The sequence below is a fragment of the Pseudorasbora parva genome, chromosome 21 (genome assembly GCF_024679245.1).
Source record: "Pseudorasbora parva isolate DD20220531a chromosome 21, ASM2467924v1, whole genome shotgun sequence".
NCBI classification, from domain to species: Eukaryota; Metazoa; Chordata; class Actinopteri; order Cypriniformes; family Gobionidae; genus Pseudorasbora; species Pseudorasbora parva.
The window spans coordinates 2,725,687-2,744,759 of NC_090192.1; the positions used below are offsets into that span (position 1 = coordinate 2,725,687).

The following is a 19,073-nucleotide window of genomic DNA, read 5'->3' on the forward strand; positions in this document are numbered from 1 at the left end:
CAGTATGTTTAATGAGATCATGAATGAGATCGCTCAAAACATAATTTTGTAATCATAGCTAGATTAAAAAAATAACAATTTTCTCCTCATAGCTAGTTGCTTTTTCATGGCTTATTAGTCTCAAATAAATACTTTTCACAAATCCCCCGGCTGTCAAAAGACAAGGCTGACATAACTTTTCAACGCGCGCTCTACAAAATGTACATATGGCCGTAAGTATGTATACTACCATTTAAATATTTTAAATTATGTCACATATCCAAAGGTATACATGACCAAATTTCCTCAGTAAGCTCACGAGCTAAGCAAATAATTATGAATTATTAAATAATTATTTTCTTAATTTTTTCGACTTTAATTTAATTGTCTCTAAAATTATGGAAAATATGAAGATTTCGACATTAACCTATAATACATAAAATTATTTTTTAACAAAGATTTTAGCACCGGGAGAAATAGACATGTTCGTTTTATTCCTTAAAAAAAAATCAATTTTCAAAGCCTGAATCATGTGAACTTTAGTTGTAAATAAAACATTTAACTCTAAATAAATAATAGGTGTGTGTTTGTGTGGTGAAATCTTACATTATCTAAAATTTACTCTACTTATTATGGATGGAGTTTGCGTCTCAGTTATGGTCCTAGTGGAGCGAACGATCCCTTCCCTGAAATCTCGTGGAATCTGAGCTGTCACTCAAACCTCGCGATATTTCGTTTGCTGTTGGCGGCTGAGGGCCCGTCCCTTCTGTACTGGAAAGCTGCTTTTGACATTTGAATGAAAAACATCCTCTCAAAATCGCAGAAACGATGGCTTCAGCTCTGGAGCAGTTCGTGAATAATGTGCGGCAACTTTCCGCTCAAGGTACGGACATTTACACGGCTCGGAAACACTCAAACACACGGATGCATGGGCTAACTAGCTTAATGCTAAAGCTTGGTCGCGTGATAGCATGCTAGTTGTTTATATTTCAGGTAGTAACACATGGGATTTGTTTATCTGATTCTGTTCGTCTAACTAATAACAATTAAAAAGCTGCTGAACATTTGCATAACCGTTTAGTTGTTATATTAATGAAATGATTGGATGTGTCATGTTAGCTGAGTCATTTATAAAATATGGCATAACATAACTTACCATCATAACAATTATAAACCTGTAACTGGTTGTCTTGGCATTGTCATCATCATTGATAAAACGATATAAACGTGTACAGTAGAATGAAAACATGACTGCCCTTCTCTCATTTTTCACAAATTAAGATATTAATAAACAAAGTCAAAATAATAAATCGATATGTAATGACGTTATTAGTGAATGCATGCAAGAAAGGTTATATTTCTGTAAAGAGGAGTTTATTTTTCAGTTGTACTTATACGGATTTATTTTGGTCTCAGGTTTCATTATTTATTTTTCAAGGTTATTACAATAACTGATACAATGCTCTTCTTTATGCAGTGTGATACTGGTTAATTGGAGATGGACAATATAATTTAAATTTTAGGGAAATACATAATAAGTATTCATACATAAACTCATACATAACATCAACTCATACGTAACTCATACATAAAGCAAAATATGTATCAACTGTACCATATGTCCACCGAGTTAAAGGCACAATATGTACGATTTTGGGATTAAAATATCCACTAGAACACTGTTTTGTTTACTTGTGTACTCATTATCCCAAATGTTTCCAAGAATGTTTAAATCCAGAGAACAAAGTGATTTCTAACGCCTGTCAAAAACATCAAACCCTCCGGTGTTATTGTGTGTTAAACATGGCAACACTAGCGCCGCTTTAATATCTGATGTGTTTTATTAGACACTGTTTGGATCATTGATGGACAGAATCTAATGATTGTTCTCCAGCTCAACACAGTTAGTCTTATTGTTTAAATCTGGTGTTGGTGATTTACCGCACAGAGTACCATGTTTTACCGCCTAATATGATCTCGCATTATAACATCACTTTAACACACTCAGATGTGTGGGATATGATAAAATGGCGCTGCGTTACACACACACACACACACACACACACACACACACACACGAGCGGAAGAAGTGGAAGCGCTTGCGGCAGAATAAAAGCTCCGCCCAATCAAAAGTCAAGACTCTCAAAAAATGTACATATTGTGCCTTTAATGATGTTGTATGACTGTGTAGTCTGGAGAACAGCCGTAAAGTCACTGAACATGATAGTTGATGTATAGCCAATCTGTACAGTTCAGCACCATTTGCATGTGCATTTACTTTAAAATAAAATCCCTAATGTGAAATAATGTTTTTATGCATAATCATAATCATGCCTTTTGTGCTTCTCAGGTCAGATGACTCAACTCTGTGAACTGATCAATAAGAGCGGGGAGCTTCTGGCCAAAAACCTCTCCCATCTGGACACTGTTCTGGGGGCGCTGGACATCCAGGAGCACTCGCTCGGTGTTTTAGCTGTTTTGTAAGTCAGTGACTTGTTGATGATTAGGGTTGGGTATCATTTGAATGTTAACGATTCCGATTATACTTCTAGTTTCCGTTCCAATAAGGTTAAAAAAAAAAAAAAATTGGACATTTATTCTAAGTCTTATTGCAAAATATTTTTATTGTAGCTGAATACCATGAACACAAATCAACAGGCTAAAGAAAAACATACCCAAGGAACTTTTAAAAGAAAAAACAACTTGCCTAACTAATATACATTTAAGCATTCTTAAAGACAAGTAACACTTAAAATAACAAATAAGCAACTTCACAAATAATTACAATTGAACAAAGATACAATTTAAACAAACATATTCAGGTACAGAGACTGTAATCAAATGTAAAATAACGCTGATCTTTATTAATGAAATATAGGCTATACATTACAATATGTGACCCTGGACCACAAAACCAGACATAAGGGTAATTTTCTGGAAAATGAGATTTATACATCACCCGAAAGCTCAAAGTTATTTGCCCGGGATGCAGCTATTTGAAAATCTGGAATCTGAGGGTGCAAAAAAATGTAAATATTGAGAAAATCTCCTTTAAAGTTGTCCAAATGAAGTCCTTAGCAATGGATATTACTACTAATAATTCATATATTTTATATATTTACTAGGGGTGCACCGAAATTTCGGCCGCCGAAAATTTTCGGCTGAAAATAGCATTATCGGTAGAAATATTTTAGGTTTTATGTAACTGTTAGTAAAAGTTTGATTATTCTATTGGTTTGTGACTATTTTTTGATTTCAGATCCATTAAATTCAAACAATTTAAATATAATATATATTTGTAATATATAGTACTATTCAAAAGTCTTAGGCACTTTAGTATTTTCACCCCCCAAAAATGTTTTTAAGCCAGTTATCGGACGTTATCGGTTCTGCTGTCGGTACTTTTGAAAATGCACGTGACGTGACGTGACGTGACGTGACGTGACGTGACGTGACGTGACGTGACGAGAGAGAGAGAGAGAGAGAGAGAGAGAGAGAGAGCAAAACGACAGCCCACGGAGGACAGAACTAAACATTCAAATCTAGCCTAGTTTCACTTTACACTAGATTGTGATAATGTGATTTTATTTTAGATTTTGGCTTCTTTGGCAAAGATTATAATTTTGATATTTATATCTAGCGCAACTTAATTCCCCTTGCAGCAGTTGCCATACGCTGTCATTTCTCCATATAACTCAAACGTAATGACAGAATCAGCACGATCGGTGATTGTTGTAAAATACAGTCTAGCTACTGTTGGTAAATTGCGGGACGCGTTTAATAATAAAAAAAGCGATTAAAAGCACAAAAAAGTGCGCACGAGATTGTTCCCAAGTCAGCGAGCTCTGAAACAGCCGCAACGAGACGAGCAAATTACACTTTCGGTTTCACACTCGCGTCTAAACGATCAAATGTACACAAACATCTATGTCAAAATGACCGGCTTGGAGAGTCTCTTAAACACAGTTTGTCTAAAATGGACGTAGTTATTATGGATAGTTGGGAGAAAATGTAGTGCATCTGCCTATTATCAGTCGCCTATAGATCTGCACATCTGTCTTAAAGAGGCAGCGGTGTAAATAAACATGCTGACAAATTACTGCAAATTAAACAACCAAAATGCAAAGAGAAAATCACTCGCAGCTCTTGAATGAATAACTTCAGCTTTAAAAAGCATTAATTTATCCTATCTATGATAAACTATCCAGTGTTATTTTACATTTGTTTAGAATTCTTCCTGAAATTAAAGCAGTGCAGGCCTATATAATGTGTATCTTTGTTAATTGTATATATATATATATATATAATATATATAAAAATCTCAAAAAGTACCGATAAGAATACCGTTAAAGTACCGGACCGATAAGCAGTATCGTTAAGAGTAGTAATACCGTTAAAACCTTAACGATACCCATCCCTAGTCAGTAATTGTAATTAGTGTGTCAGGACGGATTATTAGAATTAATGGCAAAATAAATATTTGAAAATGTAAACTGATATTAGCTACTGACACACTATTGCAAAATATATTACTAACTGGCGTAAAACATTTTTGGTGGGTGAAAAAATGTGCCTAATGCTGCGTTCACACCGCACGCGAATGACGCGATTCGCGCGAGTGATTTACATGTTAAGTCAATGCAGAGACGCGAATAGGCATTCTGCGGCGCGATTCGCGCGAATGAGGCGGCGCGAATGACGCGATTCGCGCGAATGAAGCGGCAATGATCACGCAAATTGAGCGAAACACGCAAAACGCTCAAGTTGAAAAATCTGAACTTTGGCGGATATTCGCGCCGCGTTAACCAATGAGGAGCCTGCTACTGCTGTCACGTGGTGAAGTGACGGATGGGAAACCCATAGGGGAAACCCGAGGCCAGAGTAATTTAAAAATACTACTCTATTGTGTCACAAAAATGTACTTTTAATAGTTTTTCAGGCTAGAATGTAGTTGTTTAAAGCTCAAATATGTGATTTATTTATTAAGTGAGCTCCTATTTGAAAATTTGATCTGGTGTTTTCGGAGGTGTGAGACCCAGGCGATCAGCGGAGCTCAGCACTCATCAACCCCGGTGAGAGCAGCCTTAACTCGGATAGTCTTTCTGCCGACTGCCGCTGCCTGGCAGAACCCCCTCCCATTACGCAAATTTGCGTCTGTTGTGTAGTGAATGTCACATGCGAATGAGCACTTTTTGTATAAAAAAACACAGATTTGAGCATTAAACAACAATATTATCGCCTGAAAAAGTCTTCAAACTACGTTTTTGTCACACATTAACAGTAGTATTTTTTACAGAAAAGAAGTCAAGTGACCCAGTCAAAATGACTAGCAGAAACCCCTAACATGACGTGAATTTGCGTCTGTTGTGTAGTGAATGTCACACGCGAATGAAGCGAATGGATTCAAAATGTTCACGCGTCCAACTTTGCGCGAATAGCGCGATTTATTCGCGTCATTCGCGTGCGGTGTGAAGGCAGCATAAGACTTTTGCACAGTACTGTATATTATGTATACATTTTGGCTTTAGTTTCGTTTTTTGGCCAAGTGCATTCTACATTTTCGATATTTACAGTGGGAAATTTACGAAATGTCTTCATGGAACATGATCTTTTCCGCCAGATGTTAGTTATTTTAGTCTATTAAGTTTTAAATATGGTTATTTTTCTTACACAAACGCACCACTTTCGCTTCAGAAGGCCTTTATTAACCCCTGGAGGCGTGTAGAGCAGTTTTATGACGGATAGTTGCACTTTTATGGACTTCATAAACGAGGCAAAGATTCGCTGCCATTATAAAGCTTGTATGAGCCAGGACTTTTTTAATATAACTCTGATAGTATTTATTTAAAAGAAGAATGCCATACACACCTACGATGACTTGAGGGGGAGTAAATCATGGGCTAATTTTCCTTTTTGGGTGAACTAACTCATTAATAAATACAGTTACAGCATGAAATAAACATGAATGAGCATCTGAAAGTGTGTTAAAAGAGAGTACAACTTGCCTAAATCTACATGCAATCGCTTAGTCAGTTTCAACCGTGAAAAGACAAACGTGGTAAAACGTACCCCAGAAAAATCATATCAGTGTCCATAAACTCGTTAGTCAGCTAGAAAAATTAACTCAATTTGCTAAATATATGCACCATATTACATGTTCTTTAATATTTAATGCCTGTATAATAAATCTTGCTAGTTTTTATGAAATACAAAACAATTTGGAGTAGAATATGATTATATAATTGTATATATTAAATAGCTAATATTATAACTTAATTATAAAAAAAGAAAATCCTTGAGTGTAATTGAAGTGTTTGTATGCAAATCAGTTCATTTTCATCTTTAACGTTAAAGCAGGCTACGATTGACTCCCATAGTTCACAGCATTAGTTCAAAAATTTGCCATGTATTGTACCTGATATAATATCCAAAATAATCCATATTGAATCGAATTGTGTAATGTCCCATCCCTATTGTTGAGTCCCATAGCACTGAGAGTTCATGAAGTCTTTTGTGGCCATCTGAAAGTGTTGCTTTGTCTTTTGACTGCATTGCAGGTTTGTGAAGTTTTCCATGCCAAACATCCCTGATTTCGAGACCTTGTTTTCCCAAGTCCAACTCTTCATCAGCACCTGCAACGGAGAGCACATCCGATACGCCACAGACACATGTATGCCGATACGCCCGTCTTCATCTGTGTGCTTTTCATCATTTGTATTCCTCTTTTAAAGCTTTTCTTCTCCTTTCAGTTGCTGGTCTGTGCCACCAGATGACAAATGCCCTTGTAGAAAGAAAACAGGCAAGTGTCTTTCTGTCATATTGCACTTCTCTTTACATTACAGGTGTGATGTTAAGTTGTCTTGTTCTTTACAGCCCTTGCGTGGAATAAGTATACTTAAACAGGCCATAGACAAGATGCAGATGAACACAAATCAGCTTACCTCAGTGCACGCAGACCTGTGTCAGGTGAGTCTGGAGGCACAAAACATACGCCATTACAGATTTATTAAATTGTTGTAGATAATTAAAGGTGTAATTGAGGAGCTGTTGTGTAGTAAGCAAAGTAAGAGGCAACGGTGAACACATATGCTGTGAAATTGAGACTACAGGGATGTTTTGATTATTATGATTTGTTGAAGAACAGGGGTGCCAAACTTTTTTTTAAAGCCAGATTAGTGTCGTCACGACACCAAAATTATGACTTCGATACGATACCAGACAAAAACACCTCGATACCGATACTAAATCGATACTGCGGTAAAACAAACAAACTAAAAACCCCCCAGGTAATATGATTAATATGACAAGAGAACTTATTATTCATTGTTTTATTTTTTTAAAACTAAAAATTCACTTGGCCAGCATGTTCCTGCCCTGGTTTTTGACCATTCCTCCTTACACTTCATCCTTACAGAGATCACATTATCAATCATGTTATCATTCACTAACCTTTCACTTCTCAACAGGTTGGGATGACCAAAATCTTATTTCATGATATCAGTAATTTAATATTTTTTAAGTGTAATTTTATAATCATAATATAGATTTTTAATTGTATCTTTGTTTTTAAAAATAATCAAAAAAATGCAAACAATATTACAAAAACATTGCTTTGTTTATTGTTCAGCTATTAGGTCTATTTAACAGTAGCAAGTCAAGAAAGAAATGAAATAATCAAATTTAAAACTGCTTACATAGTCTTCACTCTATAATTTAACTATACACTGATTCTTAATAAATATATTTCAGTTTTTTAGCCAAGCATGTGGTGGTTTTCTATTTTTCTTTGGTGTTTGACATTAATCACCCAGAATGTCTGTATTAAGACCTGCACGGCTCTCATTACCTCAGCTGTATACGTTCACTAAAGACACATCCGACTGTGTTTACCTGAATACTCGCCAGACCGTGCATTTTTCATATGCTTGACCATTCAAACCCAAATAATAATCCGTGACAGAACTGAATGGCGATCGCATGTTTGTTGTCTGAAAGGCGTGTGCGCGCACGCTTCAGGTCAGAGTCCGGTACTTCTTTTTCTACTCATGCGCGCATGTTTCTGGTGCTTTCTTTAAAATGCACTGCGCGTATTTATTTAACTCCTCTACTTCCAGTGTTTAGTGAGTAGTTTCAATGTAGCTAGCTACTTTTTGATCGTAACTTGTAGTGTAGCTAACTACTTTTTCAAATAATGGTAGCTTGAATGTAACTTAACTACTTTAACTTACAGGTAGCTTGTAGCTTGTAAAGCTACAGTTTCAGAGTAGCCTCCCCAACACTGCCAGATTCAATGTTGTGGACACACCTAGGGGTTTCTTTTCTATTTTATATATATCAGGACTCAACATTAAGCATGTTTATGTGCTTGTCCTTCGGACAAGTAAATCGGTCATTCACTTGTTTGAGTAAAACATTTGCTTGTATGGAATAAAGTAAAAAGTTAAAAAAAAAAAAAATTGTTGATTTTTATTTTATTTTAGTGTGTGTGTTGTAAATATAATTTATTCTAAAGCAATACTCTCACCAGTGTTCGGTCAGCTTTCACATATTTAAATCTGCATATTTTATATATTTTTTACATATTATAAAGGGCATTTTCCCCCTAATCTTATTAAATATAGGCTATGGTTTCATATTATATTCTTACATTTGATCTATATATTAAATTAGAATAAGACACTATAGGGCTGTTACCAGTCAAATTAAATAATTTACACTGAAAAATTACAACTGCATTAAATAATGCTATAAGATTTGTATTTTTGAATAAACAAATAAGAAATGTTGGAAAGAATGTTTAAACATGAAACTAAACTACCAGTAGGGTCTTAATGAGTGAGTCATTGAGTTGATTCATTCAAACGATTCATTCAAACAGCTGAGTCTAGGACTATTTAAAACCATGACAGAGAAAGCAGATTTCTATTAATCTGGTTTAAAATGCCATTTTAGTCTCGGACTAGGCTTAATCTGTCAACAGGAAACCGCCCCTTTTAGTCGTCTTTTGGAATTAAAGCTCGTCTTCAATCTTGTCTTCAAATATATATATATATATATATATATATATATATATATATATAGAGAGAGAGAGAGAGAGAGAGAGAGAGAGAGAGAGAGAGAGAGAGAGAGAGAGAGAGAGAGAGAGAGAGAGAGAGAGAGAGAGAGAGAGAGAGAGAGAGAGAGAGAGAGAGAGAGAGAGAGAGAGAGAGAGAGAGAGAGAGAGAGAGAGAGAGAGAGTATATACACGTTCACTTCACGTCATATCTGGGCCACATGAGAGGGAAAAATCGAGATTGGGTCATTTGATCCATGCAGTATAAATGGGGCCATTACAAAATATTAAAGAATAAATATTATTGAAACAAAATATAGTGCTTTAATTTTTAATTTTGAGAGGATTTGGACCATAAGTGTGCTAAATACCTGGTTTAAAAAAAATAAAAATGTTTCCAGATCATTTGATGTTTATTGTGCAACTAATAACTCATCCCTGTGTTTACAGTTATGCCTATTAGCCAAGTGCTTCAAACCTGCGGTCCCGTTCCTGGAGCTGGACATGATGGATATTTGCAAGGAGAACGGAGCGTACGACGCAAAGCCTTTTCTTTGTTATTACTACTATGGAGGCATGATCTACACAGGTCTGAAGAACTTCGAACGGGCACTGTATTTTTTTGAACAGGTATTTATTTTTGCACAGTTTTGCATGCGTTTATGGATGAACATGTGCTTCGGCTCTGCGTGACAGTGCAGATGAATATGGTTCTTTCTCATAATTAAAACAAAACCCACTGAGATTATCCTACCACTCATAAAACATTGACTATCAGGCGTAAGATATATAACTAGTTTAGATGAAACTTAGATGTTTTTCACTAAATTAACATTTAATAATTTTGAGAGATTTGCAAGAAAATACATAGTAAGAAACTATGTTTACATACATACTAAAATTGTATTACTACATGCCACATTGAGTGATGGGCCTAACGAATCAGAATTGATTTATTGGGATGAAATGAATCACTCATTTTGCTGAAATTGCATGTTTTATTAGAAACTTAATGACCAAATACTAAGCACATTACTAATTTTATTAATATATTCATTTTATTAATCAGTTTATTGCATGCAGACTTCATATAAATTATTGAGTGATCTTCCTAGCGAATCAGAATCAATTTGAGATTAATAATTTCTTAAATCATTGAGTGATGGTCCCAATGAATCAGAATCAATTTGCTATAAATCAATTCTTAAACCATTGAAAGATGGGCCTAATGAATCAGAATCAATTTGCTATAAATCAATTCTTAAACCATTGAAAGATGGGCCTAATGAATCAGAATCGAGTTGTTGAGATGAACTGAGTCACAGAAATGAATCAAACTTTAAATGATTTTGCTGAAATGGTTTTATCAGAAATCAATGACCAAATACTAAGCAAATTAATAATTGTATTAAAGGTGAACTATGTAGTATTTTTGCAGTAAAATATCCAAAAACCACTAGGCCAGTGTTATATATTTTGTTCAGTTGAGTACCTACAATATCCCAGATGTTTCCAACTATTTGTAAATTGTGAGAAAATTGCTATTTTAACTAAGGACAGGGACGTGTCAGCATAGTGTTTGAGGGAGTCGCCTGTCAATCGGGTCATATCTGCGTTACCCTCGGTTTCGTCTTTTATTTGGCAGGAGCGCTTTACTCTTAGCAGTGTGAACAAGTGAACGCACGGAGTAACGTCATAACATCGTTTTGAACACACTTAAATGTATCTAATATGATAAACAGAGCTGCTTTACCTCATAATCATAACCAGAAGAGCAGATCTGTGCAGGCGCCCGGCGACTGTCTCCCGTCCCGTCATAATAAAAGTCCCGGTGTTTGCGAGGCGGGGTTTGTTTAACAATCGCTCCAGCGGCCGTGCTCAGCTCCACAACACTCGGCCCTGCTCTGCTTTACACTACAGTAACGTTAATAACCGCATGCATGAACGTGATTTCTGCCCGAGTCCTATTTTCCACCGGCTGTGATGAGAAGACCACATCTCCCAAGATGCTGCGCTCACACTTTGCGTCATCAAACTACGATTTGTTTTGAATAGGCGCCCTCCAGTGGACGAAAGCTGCATAGTGCACCTTTAATATATCGATAATTTTATTGCATGCAGACTTCATCAAAACCTTTTAATAATGTCTCTAATCAATCAGAAGCGATTAGTTGAGATGAATCAAATAAAAGCACATTAAAATCATTGTGAAATTCACAACTAATACGTGGTATTATGGATATATTGTCTAATTTCCCAGTAAAAAAGTGTTAATTCTGCTCTTCTAGTCTTAAGAGAGTCTTTCTGTCCGTCTTCAGGCGATAACCACTCCTGCAATGGCCGTCAGTCACATCATGCTAGAAGCGTACAAGAAGTACATCCTGGTTTCCCTCATCCTTCATGGCAAAGTCCAGCAGCTTCCCAAATACACGTCACAGATCGTCGGCCGATTCATCAAGGTGAGCCTCGACATGTAATGTGGCATTTCTGCTTTGTAGTTTCAGAGTTTAAAGGGTTAGTTCACCCAAAAAATGAAAGTTAATCATTAAGTACTTACCCTTATGACACCCGTCAGACCTCCGTTCATCTTCACACACAGATGAAGATATTAGTGTTGAAATCCGATGGCTCAGAAAGGCCTTCATTGACATCAATGTCATTTCCTCTCTCAAGACCCATAAAGGCACTAAAGACGTCGTTACAAAGCCCATCTCACTAGCCTGAATGCCAGCCGAACTTAGCCCTGCCCACAAAATGTTTAGGTCGGGCAGTTCGGTCTGGCCTCGCTCCATAGAGGAGTAATTATCCCCGAACAGAAACTGTTCTGACCAATGAAATCATCAGGGCGGGCTTTAGACGATGACGGACAGATGATCAACAATAACGTAATCATCAAAGGGGCTTGGGTTATATTTGTTCAAATCCTAAACGTAGAGCTTGTTCGTATCTGCATCACCTTCACAATTTCTCTCAAAAATGATGATCATGTTGGGTAAGTACTCTGTGTATCATTAAATTCTTACATTTTTTACAACACCGATAAAGATCGTATATTTCAGTCTGATTGCAGCGCGTGTGCAGACAGGGTTGCCAAGTTTTTTCAACAAAATCTGCCAACTACTAGCCCTAAACAATAGCTCTAGGGGGTTCTCGGGGAAAAAATGGTGTTTGAGGGGTAAAATGTGTGTTATTTTGGCAAGGATGCTGCTAAAATTCACACTCATGGGTCTATATATCACATAATATTTGCTTCAACCCGCGGACATAGAAAACAACCCATGAAAAAAAAAACGTGGACTTGGCAACACAGTGCAGTTAAGCTCTGTCTGTTGACATTTGACAATGCGTCGCTTCGTTGCTCTGATTGGTTGTCGGTCTGTCCAATCGAGGTCTTTCCTGGTTGGTTTGAAACACGCCCCATAATCACAGCCCAATGGAGCATCAGACTCATATTCCGACTAGAATTGAGTATGACCACGGCAGGCTACCATCTCACTACAGTGGCTCTACAATCATTTTATGAAGCAATGAGAATAGTCTTTGCAAAAATACAACGAAATAACGACTTATATAGTGATGGCCGATTTCAAAACAAAGCTTTGAACCGTTATGAATCAGCGCTTTGATTCATGATTCGGATCACGTGTCAAACTGCTGAAATCACGTGACTTTGGCGATCCGAATCATGAATCAAAGCGCTGATTCATAACGGTTCAAAGCTTTGTTTTGAATTCGGCCATCACTATATAAAAAAACTATTTTTGTGTCTTCATAAAATGATTGTAGAGCCGCTGTAGTGAGATGGGCTTTGTAACGACGTCTTTAGTGCCTTTATGGGTCTTGAGAGAGGAAATGACATTGGTGTCAATGAAGGCCTTTCTGAGCCATCGGATTTCAACACTAATATCTTCATCTGTGTGTGAAGATGAACGGAGGTCTGACGGACATTAGGGAAAGTAATTAATGACAGAATTTTCAATTTTGGGTGAACTAACCCTTCAAAGGCCCCATAAGCTAATTGTGTGTGTGTGTGTGTGTGTGTGTGTGTGTGTGTGTGTGTGTGTGTGTGTGTGTGTGTGTGTGTGATGTAAAGCCCCTCAGTAATGCTTACCACGAGCTGGCTCAGGTGTACGCCACCAACAACCCCGGAGAGCTGCGCCTTCAGGTCAACAAACACAGCGAGACGTTTGCACGAGACAACAACACCGGCCTGGTCAAGCAATGCCTGTCCTCGCTCTACAAGAAGAACATCCAGAGGCTAACCAAGGTCTGAGGTTACAGTAATCAGGGTAAAACTGCAGATACTGTGCTGATAAAACGGAAAAGCTGATCTCTGTTCTTTTGATTGACAGACATTCTTGACGTTATCCTTACAAGACATGGCAAGTCGAGTCCAGCTCTCCGGCCCTCAAGAAGCCGAGAAATACGTCCTGCATATGGTAGGAAATCAGCCTCATAATGACACACAGCTCCTGTAATCACGTGCTTATTTTGTGATCTTCACCATTGGAAATTAATGGGAAATTCAAAAATTGGGTTATTATTATTACAGCAACAATAAAGTCGTTTTTATAATGTGTATACTAGGGATGGGTATTTTTTTCAAAATACTGTCTCATAAAAATCAAATATAAGTTTATTCATCAACGTGTCATCACCATTTCTGAACAAATTTACGATTAGGCAATGTACAAACCAATGTCTAAAGGTTTTCTTTTAGTTCAGAACAATATGTGTAAACTAAAAATATAGATCTAAATATCTTTAAGAGAGAGAGAGGGAGAGCAAGAAAGAAAGAGGGTCTGCTCTTTCTTTTTATATATGGCATGCTCAGATATTCATAAAACTTAATATTCTATGGGCTATTACATATTTGTGAAAGTGGTCAGAAACCCTGGTAGTGGCTGCAAACTTTTTTCTCTTTTTATACGCTTGCTGGGAAAGAGTTAATGTTTAATTTATTCCTTATTTTATTTTTAGTTAGTTAATAATAATAATAATAGATTTTATTTATAATGCACTTTTCATTCCTTAGAATCTCAAAGTGCAAAAAAGAAAAGAAGAAAAAGTTGTATTTATTTATTTCCAATTATTCATTTTAGTGCTTCAACTTCCTAATTTTCTGTTGGTTTAAGTTTTTCAATTTTTATACAATTTTATTTCTGCTTAATTTCAAGAAACAAGCATATGATATAATAATTATATTATTTACTGGATTTCGCTGGACTTTCATGGACATTTTTTATGGTGTCTACTAGGGATGGCGAAAACTAAACATTTTCTTGACCGACCACCGAGCCTCATTAGCCGGTAGAAACCGATTAACCGATTCGTTTAAAAGATGCTGCGCTATTTGAAATAACAGCCGTGAGCCGCGCCTGCAACTTCGCAACTCTGTCACATCTCTCTATGATCTCTCTGCCTCCCGCTCTCTCTCTCTCTCACACACACACACACACACACACTGTCCCGGCGCCGCCGCCTCCCTTCCACTCACGTCACTTTTTTAAAATCCCCCACAGCGCGAAACATGAGTCCCACAAATGCGGCGCCGAGGAGCTTGTTTGTAATCGGAGGACAAATGGCTCCTTAGTTTCGAAATGGTTTGGGTACGAGGTGATCGCGTTGAAAATAAAGGCGTTTGTCTAGCGTTAGAAGCTCATTTGAAACATTGCCGCGGCTCATTTAAGAAAAGGACAGCTCCGAAGAGACGCCGCTTTAGTTGGAGGTAGTGCTGACAATAATAAAGAAAGATGATGATCAACACCTTATGTGAGATGTAGATGTAATATATTTCCAAATGTAAGTCCATCTTATGCGGAATGACGCTTCATCCTGCCGTCTGCCCGGGCTCTAACCTCGAGTGTTTACTTTTTGCAAAGCTTGTGAGCACAAACCCAAACACTGCGACCTCGCGGCAAATGTTTTTATTGGTTTATTAAGTACAAACAGGCGAGTTATGAAAATTGAGTGTGAGGGATTTGTTCACTTCACACAAAAAGATTTTGTAATGAGACGGCTAACTGTAGCAGCGTTTAGTCCACTGTCTATAATAGCCTAATTTAGAGATCACTTTTTCTTTTACCGACAACTTTGATCGGTTAACGTTGATACGGTCAACCAACGGCCAAACGGTCATCGGTTAACATCCCTAGTATCTACCGGAAATATTTAAATGATTCAATTTGTCTTGCATGCTCTGCTTTATATTTGTTGAATATCACGGCTTGTTGGTGCTCAAATGTTTAATTTTTTCATCCCTCAGATTGAGGACGGAGAGATTTATGCAAGTATCAACCAGAAAGATGGCATGGTCTGTTTCCATGACAACCCTGAGAAATACAACAACCCTGCAATGCTCCACAAAATTGACCAAGAGGTTTGTAATTATAAAAGTGCTGTTCAAAAAACAAGAGCATGAAGCCAACATCCTAATCTTAAAGAGAAGGTTTAAAATATCCCTATATTTTTATTATGTGAAATGCAATGTACAGACAATGCAATATGTTTATGCACAGATGATGTGTTATTCATTATATAATGTTTGTTGATGAAAGATGACTGTTACTTCAGTCCTGAATCCACGGTTGTCTCTTTCTTTTCTTAAGCAGATGCTGAAATGTATAGAACTGGATGAAAAACTAAAGTCCATGGATCAGGAAATCACCGTAAATCCCCAGTTTGTGCAAAAGGTACCAGTTTGAGCAAGATAACACAGTCTCTCCAGTTTTCTGCAATCACTGAATACAACACAAAATCAACAAAATGTCTCATTTTTTGCAATCCTGCATAATCCGTAATTTAACCTCAAAATTATTTTAACCTATAATCATTTTTCTTAAAAATCTTTTCTTGAAATGAACACTTTTAAGGTCCAGAAAGGAAGTAAAGACATCGGTGACTCCAGTGGTTGAACCTTAATGTTACGAAGCAATGAGAGTACCTTTTTTATGCACAAAAACAAACACAAATTACGACTTTATTCAACTATTTCTTCTGGCCCGTGTCAGTCTCCTACACAGTTTTTGTTGTAAATACAGTGCTCATTCCGTATCACTGCTTACAACGGAAACTTGGGACATACTCCGCAAGAACAAAGAAATGTGTTCATTTTCTCAAGGTGAAAAAAAAACAGAACAAAGTTTGTTCTGGCCAGAGCTTTCCATACTTCACAATAATCAGGTGCCGAACTTTACATTTCTGACCGATCGCAAAAGTTCTTGGACACCCACAAGAAAAAAAAGTTCTGCTCAGATGGTGTGACAAGCTGCGAGAACACATTTTTTTTTCTCTGTTCTTGCAGAGTATGTAATGGCCTTGACACAGACGAGAAGAGACTGTTGAATAAAGTTTGTTTTTGCGCACTAAAGTACTCTCATGGCTTCATTACAATAAGTTTGAGCCACTGGAGTCACATGGACTATTTTAAAAATGTCTTTACTTCCTTTCTGGACCTTAAAAGTGTTAGACTGCAGGGGTCAGAGAGCTCACGGATTTCATCAGAAATATCTTAATTTGTGTCTGAAGATGAACAAAGGTCTTACAGGTTTGGAACAACATAAGAGTGAGGAATTAATAACAGAATTTACATTTTTGGGTGAACTTTGCCTTAGATTATATGCGCTATATACCACAAACTTGATTCGGTACTGACACACGGGCCGATGTCAGACTGGCTGCGGACTCTTAAATAATTATGCCTGAAGCCGGGTGCACACTGCGATTTTGAACGATATGGACAATTTCATCTCGATTTTCATGCCATATCGATACAATACGATATGACTACGTGTTCGGTGAAAACCAAGCATCTCTCAGAAAAAATTAAAAGATTTAAGCCTACATTTAATAAATTTGTGTCAGAAAATGTATTGTTTTTAAGCCTTTTGCACTTACGATCACACAGGTGTAATCAGAGACTAGTCCCTGGAGCGGATGATCAAGTGCATCACATGATCAACTGATAAATCCAAATGTTGAATTTAGCCAGAGACAGCTAGGCGCGCTCAGAGCTGTCATATACCACAACTTTTCAGTGTTTTCAACCACACTGTTTATTTCAGGTTTCAAACATATAAATTCACATAAGTACTAAAAAGAACAATACATTTAGAGTTTGTAAAATACACACGGATGTCTATGGAAGAGGTAATAATAATCCTTTCCATTATAATTCGACACGTTTTATTCATATCAGATACACATTGTGTAAGTAACTTTAATGTTCCCAGTTCACCAGCCACTTACTTTTAAGTATTTCGGGAGAAAATGATGAATTCACGTGTTGTTAACATAGAGGTTGTAAATCCAACAGATCTGATTCTCTGAACTGCGTCTGCGGCACAAACTAACCCGGTGACGCCCATCGCGCATACAGTTCAACTAACGCCATCGTTATAAAGGAGTTTAAACAACAATACACTTACACTTGCATATATTTGACAATCGGAATATGAGATATTTCATGCCATAGCGAACACATTTGTGAATATTCTAAATAAAAAAGGAATAATTAAATAAAAGCAGATCATCATTCATTCAGCGCTGTTGCTGCTGCGGTGTGTCACGTGACAAGCAATGACGCGTCACCATCACAAATCCTGAAAAATTCCTCTGATCCTAGGCTATAATCTAAAGTCCCGCAATGTCCCGCGATTAAACTCAAATGTTCAAGCATCCAACTACATGTGATTTATTAGCTTCGTTCGTGTCTGGTGTGAACGCACCGTCAGATTTTGTTTTATATTTCCCACACTAAGCGTTCATGTTTAGCCTGACAAGCCAGAGCCACATCAAGATGTTTGGTCTGGAAACTCACCATTGACGGCTCAATCCGAGGGGCGGATAAACGGTCGTCTTTCAAACTCCCTCTGCACGCGATAGGATAGCGCTACAACCAATCAGAGCAACGACGGTGAAGGGGAGCTCTCTGACTGATTAAACATTCGCCGTATCCGGTCGGCTAAACTCAGAACACATCTTCCCTTTTTAAGAATGACTTCAGTGCCGCTCTTTTCTCAGAGAAAAGCTTAACTCCAAGTCTTCCAGAGTCGCGGTCAAAGCTGATTCGAAAGACCGCCGTTCGCCAGTTTCTGTGTTTACTAGAAGCACGCAAACGCAACTCGGCCGTCGTCATTATGGCCCCGCCCACCGACTCTATACACGATGTGATTGGCCCGGCAAGAGTTAGGCGAATACAGCTCAGAAGGGTATTGAGAGTTGCTAGACGACACTCGCAGCAGATTAGATTTGCTGCCGCTAGATTTCTAGGCTAGTTCATGTTATCACAGCTAGTTACTACACTGCAGGACTAGCCTTTTTTAGTAAGATACCAAAACAAACTGGATTTGTGCATTTTGTTTGTTCTATTGTCGTGTATGACTATTGTGCTTCTAACATAATACATAATATGTTAAATGTGGTGTCCTAATTGTTTAAAAAATAATATTACCACCACAAAATCATTTTGATTGCAAACATCACCATCATAAATCCTGGAGGGACTGAATACAAATCAAAGCTATTTTAACCAGGTTGTGATTCCAGCATTGATGTGTGTGTGTGTGTTTTTTAGAGTATGGGAACGCAGGAGGATGACGTCGGCAGCAAGACGTCAAGCTATTCTTGAGGTTGTTTGGAGGATCACTGCGCTCCCCACGTCCCCTTCCTCATCCCAAAGCTGGAAAACCTTCACGATCTGTTGAATATGGACTATATTGGAGGAAAACATAAATATGTGTGGAATGACCCCTTTTTTTTGGTTCTGTCACAGTAAACAAGAACTCCTATTTTGTCAGTGTTTATTTATCAATGCTTGGTTGACATCATTTATGGTCATACGAAATAAAGATACTGGACTTCTTTGTTCAAAAGAGTAATTTGGATACTTGTCTTTATTACAACACAACAGAACGAAATCTTAAGATCATACACACTATATTGCCAAAAGTTTGTTACGCCTGCCTTTACATGCACGTGAGCTTTAATGCCATCCCATTGTTAATCCGTATGGTTTAATCTGGAGTCGGCCCACCCTCTCTAA

At 37.4% G+C, this 19,073-nt stretch overlaps 1 protein-coding gene across 2 annotated transcripts; it reads left to right on the plus strand.

The window, feature by feature from the left end:
* The first annotated feature begins 695 nt into the window (after nucleotides 1–695).
* Nucleotides 696–18,909, plus strand: cops3 (COP9 signalosome subunit 3). Of its 2 annotated transcripts, none has more exons than XM_067429811.1 (12): nucleotides 696–862; nucleotides 2,330–2,459; nucleotides 6,537–6,649; nucleotides 6,729–6,778; nucleotides 6,853–6,945; nucleotides 9,482–9,661; nucleotides 11,350–11,490; nucleotides 13,125–13,298; nucleotides 13,384–13,470; nucleotides 15,297–15,410; nucleotides 15,640–15,723; nucleotides 18,606–18,909. In XM_067429811.1, the coding sequence occupies exons 1-12, from the start codon at nucleotides 808–810 to the stop codon at nucleotides 18,657–18,659; spliced, it is 1,275 nt and encodes a 424-aa protein (XP_067285912.1). In that variant the 5' UTR covers nucleotides 696–807; the 3' UTR covers nucleotides 18,660–18,909. The 2 variants fall into 2 exon arrangements, with proteins under 2 accessions (XP_067285912.1, XP_067285913.1); XM_067429812.1 differs by having other exon boundaries at nucleotides 15,643–15,723.
* Nucleotides 18,910–19,073: the final 164 nt, after the last annotated feature.